This window comes from Cottoperca gobio, unplaced genomic scaffold (assembly GCF_900634415.1).
Source record: "Cottoperca gobio unplaced genomic scaffold, fCotGob3.1 fCotGob3_302arrow_ctg1, whole genome shotgun sequence".
Taxonomy (NCBI): Eukaryota; Metazoa; Chordata; class Actinopteri; order Perciformes; family Bovichtidae; genus Cottoperca; species Cottoperca gobio.
The window spans coordinates 53009-60515 of record NW_021166912.1 but is presented as its reverse complement, the minus strand read 5'-3'; the positions used below and the strand labels follow the sequence as shown (position 1 = coordinate 60515).

The following is a 7507-nucleotide window of genomic DNA, read 5'->3' as shown; positions in this document are numbered from 1 at the left end:
TTTGAGTTACTCAAATTCACTTTTCTTCTTCTGTGGTGTTTATGCTTTGCATGCCAGCAGCTCAGATTTTTCTCGTCCCTATGGAAGTATGCATTCATGTCGCTACATTAACTATACGGCCCTCCCCACATCTTAAAAAATCATGACCGTGTACTTCTTTCTGAGTGGCCTGGGTACTTCCCATTAGGCCTGTGACACCTGACGTTTGAATTTCATCTCTTGTCTGATCCCTTTTTTACTATTTGCGTTTGTAACACCTGATCATTGTGCCACATTAAACGGATTAAAAATCACTTTATTAATTCTCGGGGGACATTAGGTGAATTAGTTTGAATATTTATTTCTATTTTTACATGTTGTATACATAATGCACATTTTACATAATTATTTAAACGACAATAAATAACAAATGCTGAAAATGGGATCTCTGAGTTTGTTAACATGTATTATATGTAGGCTACTTGTGTCAGTTGAAGTATTGCACAAAATAGTTTTGTTTCATCTTTTTCATTAAAATGATATTTATTGTCTTATATTTCTGCTTTGATTTATTTCTTGTCTGTTTCCTGCATGATTTAAGGCTCTTGCTTTTATTTGAATGTGGAAATGTAACGGCCGATCATTTTTATTGCGCAATCATCGGTTTATAAAAGCTGCTGAAAACAGACTGACAATACATTTAATTATACACCTTATTATAAATAATAAACCTCATTATTAATAATGAACCTCATTATACTAACACATTATACAACATAATAATAAAAGTTAATGTCTGTTGTCCTCCGGCCCTGCTCGGCTTGGCTTGTCACGTCTCACACTTTCAACGGTTCAAACAATCCCGGGAAAAGTCAGCTGGAGAAGAACCATCAGAACTGGAGAACCGGAGACTTTTACCGTCGGTCCATCATGGTTCAGGAGTTTCACGTGCTCAAGTGTTTTACCTGTCAGAGCTTCCCGGTTCAACAAGTAACAAATAAACTCAGACACAGAGATACACTGAGCTAAAGGCTAACAGACAGGCTAAGGGCTAACAAGCAGGCTAAGGGCTAACAAGCAGGCTAAAGGCTAACAAGTAGGCTAAGGGCTAACAGACAGACTAAAGGCTAACAGACAGGCGAAGGGCTAACAGACAGGCTAAGGGCTAACAAGCAGGCTAAAGACTAACAAGTAGGCTAAAGGCTAACAGACAGCCTAAAGGCTAACAAGCAGGCTAAAGGCTAACAAGCAGGCTAAAGACTAACAAGTAGGCTAAGGGCTAACAGACAGACTAAAGGCTAACAAGCAGGCTAAGGGCTAACAAGCAGGCTAAAGACTAACAAGTAGGCTAAAGGCTAACAGACAGCCTAAAGGCTAACAAGCAGGCTAAAGGCTAACAAGCAGGCTAAAGGCTAACAAGTAGGCTAAGGGCTAACAGACAGACTAAAGGCTAACAGACAGGCTAACTGTATGTCTATGGCTGTGACTACTGAGCTAACTGCTAAGCTAGCGGTGAATCAGTACTCCCATATTTGTTTGTAAATAATAATATATACAAAATAAGTGTATCCACAGTCAGAAGTACTCAGATCTTTAACTAGTAAGTTAAGTACGTCGACATTATACTACTTAATACATGTACTAGTTATATATATCTTTGAGCAGTCTGTCCTGTGCTGTGTCTGTCAGGTGAAGAAGGTAAATCGGTGGAGCTGTAAACTGCGGGGAGAAGCAGTCGCTGCTGAAGGTCAGTGCACGCCGTCGTTCATCCACTCATTAGAGCGAACACAATTAATTCATGCTGTGGCTCAGGAGGTAGAGAGGTCGTCCACCTGACTGCATCACCTGACTGCATCGCCACTTGACTGCATCGCCACCTGACTGCATCGCCACTTGACTGCATCGCCACCTGACTGCATCGCCACTTGACTGCATCGCTTGACTGCATCGCCACTTGACTGCATCGCCACCTGACTGCATCGCCACTTGACTGCATCACCTGACTGCATCGCCACTTGACTGCATCGCCACCTGACTGCATCGCCACTTGACTGCATCACCTGACTGCATCGCCACTTGACTGCATCGCCACCTGACTGCATCACTTGACTGCATCGCCACTTGACTGCATCGCCACCTGACTGCATCGCCACTTGACTGCATCGCCACCTGACTGCATCGCCACTTGACTGCATCACCTGACTGCATCGCCACTTGACTGCATCGCTTGACTGCATCGCCACTTGACTGCATCACCTGACTGCATCGCCACTTGACTGCATCGCTTGACTGCATCGCCACCTGACTGCAACACTTGACTCCATCACTTGACTGCATCGCCATCTGACTGCATCGCCACTTGACTGCATCACTTGACTGCATCGCCACTTGACTGCATCGCCACTTGACTGCATCGCCACTTGACTGCATCACCACCTGACTGCATCACCACCTGACTGCATCGCCACCTGACTGCATCACCTGACTGCATCGCCACTTGACTGCATCACCTGACTGCATCGCCACTTGACTGCATCGCCACCTGACTGCAACACTTGACTGCATCACTTGACTGCATCGCCATCTGACTGCATCGCCACTTGACTGCATCGCCACTTGACTGCATCGCCACTTGACTGCATCACCACCTGACTGCATCACCACCTGACTGCATCGCCACTTGACTGCATCGCCACCTGACTGCATCGCCACTTGACTGCATCGCCACCTGACTGCATCACCTGACTGCATCACCACCTGACTGCATCGCCACTTGACTGCATCACCTGACTGCATCGCCACTTGACTGCATCGCCACCTGACTGCAACACTTGACTCCATCACTTGACTGCATCGCCACCTGACTGCATCGCCACCTGACTGCAACACTTAACTGCATCACTTGACTGCATCGCCACTTGACTGCATCACCTGACTGCATCGCCACTTGACTGCATCGCCACCTGACTGCAACACTTGACTCCATCACTTGACTGCATCGCCACTTGACTGCATCGCCACCTGACTGCAACACTTAACTGCATCACTTGACTGCATCGCCACCTGACTGCATCGCCACTTGACTGTATCGCCACCTGACTGCATCGCCACTTGACTGTATCACCACCTGACTGCATCACTTGACTGCATCGCCACCTGACTGCATCGCCACCTGACTGCATCACTTGACTGCATCGCCACTTGACTGCATCGCCACTTGACTGCATCACTTAACTGCATCACTTGACTGCATCGCCACCTGACTGCATCGCCACTTGACTGCATCGCCACCTGACTGCATCACCTGACTGCATCACCTGACTGCATCGCCACCTGAATGCATCGCCACTTGACTGCATCACCACTTGACTGCATCACCACCTGACTGCATCACCTGACTGCATCGCCACTTGACTGCATCACCACTTGACTGCATCACCACCTGACTGCATCACTTGACTGCATCACCACTTGACTGCATCACTTGACTGCATCGCCACTTGACTGCATCACCACTTGACTGCATCACCACCTGACTGCATCACCTGACTGCATCGCCACCTGAATGCATCACCACTTGACTGCATCACCACCTGACTGCATCACCTGACTGCATCGCCACCTGACTGCATCACCTGACTGCATCACCTGACTGCATCGCCACCTGACTGCATCACCTGACTGCATCGCCACCTGAATGCATCGCCACTTGACTGCATCACCTGACTGCATCGCCACTTGACTGCATCACCACCTGACTGCATCACCACTTGACTGCATCACCACCTGACTACATCACTTGACTGCATCACTTGACTGCATCGCCACCTGACTGCATCGCCACCTGACTGCAACACTTGACGCATCACTTGACTGCATCGCCACCTGACTGCATCGCCACTTGACTGCATCACTTGACTGCATCGCCACTTGACTGCATCGCCACTTGACTGCATCGCCACCTGACTGCATCGCCACCTGACTGCATCGCCACCTGACTGCATCGCCCCTGACTGCATCGCCACCTGACTGCATCGCCACTTGACTGCATCGCCACTTGACTGCATCATCACCTGACTGCATCACCTGACTGCATCGCCACCTGACTGCATCGCCACTTGACTGCATCACCTGACTGCATCGCCACCTGACTGCATCGCCACTTGACTGCATCGCCACTTGACTGCATCACCTGATTGCATCGCCACCTGACTGCATCACTTGACTGCATCGCCACTTGACTGCATCGCCACCTGACTGCATCACTTGACTGCATCGCCACCTGACTGCATTGCCTGTGTGCTGATTGGTTGACAGGAGTTTGGGCGGGGCTCCGGGGCCAACTACAGACGTCACGTTCAGAAACTGAACGCCATGAGAGGAGCCGAGATGGAGGAACAGGAGCATGAAGCCTGGTCGCTATGGTAATCAACCTGTCCCATCATACATCCCACCTGCTGTCCAGGTGTCTTTTCCAGATACAGTAGATCAAATAACCCAAATTACGCATTAGTCTCAGGGGGCTTCACAGACTGTACAGCATCTCCCTCTGACTTTTGACCTCTGACCCTTGCAGCACACGGCGAAACTCCATACTAACGTGCTGCTGTGGATCTTACACATCTAAAAAATCAGTTTAAGTGTACGCTATATTTAGAATATTTTCAGCTGCTTAATGTTGTTAACAGGAAGCAAGTGGAGACAGATGGAGAGGATGAACCCGAGGAACACGACCAGGTGATCACACACACACACACACAGAGGTCTACTTCAATATTTAATGAAGGTTTAACGTAGTAAATGTACTCTGCTCTGTTCCTCTCTGACTGCCTCCAGGTGGGCAGGGCCCAGGTGAGCCGCTGGAGCAAATACCTGGACACACCTGAGGAGGCGGAGGAGGAGAATGTTTTAATGACCAGGCAGCTCCATGGCAACAGCGTGATTGACAGGTGACTGTTGCTAGAGGTGTAAAATGTCATCAAAAATATTTTGTTTTACATGAAGAGAAAACAGTGATTCAGATATAAAAAATACTCAAATTATTTTTGAAGAGATAAAAAGTTTTCTATTTAGTTTAATTATGAATGCAGGAAGCAGATTTTAAAAAGGTCTATGATGTTTAACAGAAAGAGAGGACAACGGGACACCTGAACAGGTAACATGCTGACATCACACACAACATTTATCAACCCTTACTGCAGGAACAGATGCCTTATGAGCATTCATCAATGCTAGTGCTGTTAGCTAAAGTTAGCGGACTCTGCAGTTTAATGTGGAACGTTGTAAGAAAAGTTCTAGTATGTCGTAAAAAGTTATATTATATCTGCTTAAAAATCCTTCTGACTTCTTTTTTCTGCAGTCAAACTTCAGTCCTCATACACCAGTTCTCCCAGTAAGAAGAGCATTAATCCTCCCAGTCCTAGTCCTGTCTCCAAGTGGCCTCGTTTCCTCAGTTCTGACTGTCAGGAGGAGCGGGGGAGGTCAGAGCGCGGGGCTTCCTCTCTGTCTTGTAATGACATCACGCCCCTCACCAGGCCCCGCCCCCCACTTCCTGTTTCCTCCATATTTGAGAGGACTTCAGCTTTGACAATTTATAAACTGAACAGCGTTTCTTTATACCAGAGAATACATATTGTGTAATTGAGAGTACTTGTTGTGTACTTTGTAATATTCGACTCTTGACCACATATTCAGTTCTTCATTTTTTTATTGTTGAGATTAACACAATAAAGATAAAAGGAGTATAAACAGTAATTCAATGAGACAACGTTTAGATCAAAGAGAATTTATAAACTCAGATTACAGGAAACGTGACGGCAGTATATTAATCGTCTCCTTTTGGTTTAGTATAGATGACATCATCAGGGCTGGTGTGGGCGGGGCTGTTTGGCGTACTGGATGGTGTCAAGTGCGGCGCCGATGTCGAAGTTTTTGGCCTGAAGCAGACGAGTCAACCAGCCGCCTTCATCAGTGAAGCCCATCGACAGCATGAGGGACAGAGACTCCACCAGGCGGGGGTCCGCCTCTGTGGGGGGTAATGAAGGCAAAGTATAGTGTGTAAAAAGTCATAGTATGTATTAAACCTATATAATTTTACTGCGTGAAAAAGATTGATTGGATTAAACGGAGAAGACAAGGGGGGGGGGGGGGTCTTACCTTGGGGCAGGTGAGGGTACAGAGCAGCTTCCCTCAGACCTGTTGGACCCTGCTGTCCCGACGGGGGAGCCTGGTCCTCGGGCTGGAGGGACTGCAGCTCTCCGGTGGAGGGGTCGACCTCTCGGGGGCTCAGGTGAGTCCACTCGTCATCAGAGTCTCTGCACACCTGCAGAGCACAGATTGGGTTTACTGGTTACACTGATCTGAGACTGAGACCAGCCTGATGTGAGTCAGTGCACAAAAATATTATTTATACTTACAGGAAAATATGTCACGTGAATTAGAATGTAGTACGTCAGGGGTGCCCACACTTGTTTGGCATGTGAGCTACTTTTAAAATGAGCAGGTCCAAGTGATCTACCTGTATTAAAAAATGGTGGTGGTGGGGGGGGGTGCTGGTGCGTAGTTCACTCCTCCGCTCTGTCTCTGACTAGGTGTGCGCACTCGTGTGTGGGAGCGAAACAGAGCGGAGGAGGGAATGTGAATGCGCAAGGCAAGAAAAAAAAACTTGAATTTCACAGGGTTCCGTTGGGGGAATAATAATATATTATTTTTTTTAAACAGTGTGCGATCTACCCGCACTACCCTGTCGATCGCGATCGACCTTTTGGTTAAGTAGCAGTACGTTAGTAGGGAAAACAAAATGAACTGTTTTTGATGATGAACTGACCTTTGACCCCTTGCTGCTGGCTCTGCCCCCATCACCCTTCACCAGCTCACTTTGAGGGTCAGGGGGTCCCACTCTGAGGGTCTGGGGTTACACTCTGAGGGTCAGGGGTCACACTCTGAGGGTCAGGGGTCACACTCTGAGGGTCAGGGGTCACCTTCGTTCTCTGGCCCTTGTGCTCCACGTCGATGTCCACGTCAATACCTGCGTCCACACAACATCACTTCCTGTTAACCTCCATTTCAGTCTCTAAACAGCCAATCAGAAAGCCGCTCATCACTCACCTAGTGGGCTCAACATGGCTGCAACGCCCTCGCCGATGTTCTTCAGGAAGTCCACGTTGGCCTGAGAGGCTGCAGATGGAGGTCAGAGGTCAGTTTATTGGTTATTATTAGATTATTGGTTATTATTAGATTGTCAGTTTACCAGAGGGGGCGCTGCAGTCTGCAGCAGGTTTGGAGGGTCCAGGCTGATCCTGATCCTGGTTCTGGTTCTGGTTCCACATGCAGTGTCTCATCCTCTTCATCCATTTCCCCCGAGGAAACCACTGCATACAGTTAATCAAAATATCCTGTCAGTCTCAGGGCAGGGCTGAAACAACAACACTTATCAGTCACAGCAGGGCTGAAACAACAAATAACAACAATAATAAGAAAGTGTTTACTTGAGTTTAAATTGAACAAACTCATATCTTACTTAAAGTAA

At 47.8% G+C, this 7507-nt stretch overlaps 1 protein-coding gene across 1 annotated transcript; it reads right to left on the bottom strand.

The window, feature by feature from the left end:
- Nucleotides 1–5668: 5668 nt before the first annotated feature.
- sqstm1 (sequestosome 1) lies at nt 5669–7461 on the bottom strand. Its single transcript, XM_029427226.1, has 6 exons — nt 7229–7461; nt 7087–7155; nt 6867–7006; nt 6396–6539; nt 6136–6301; nt 5669–6004 (listed from the first exon to the last, which is right to left on the bottom strand). The coding sequence occupies exons 1-6, from the start codon at nt 7353–7355 to the stop codon at nt 5841–5843; spliced, it is 810 nt and encodes a 269-aa protein (XP_029283086.1). The 5' UTR covers nt 7356–7461; the 3' UTR covers nt 5669–5840.
- Between the last annotated feature and the right edge of the window lie 46 nt (nt 7462–7507).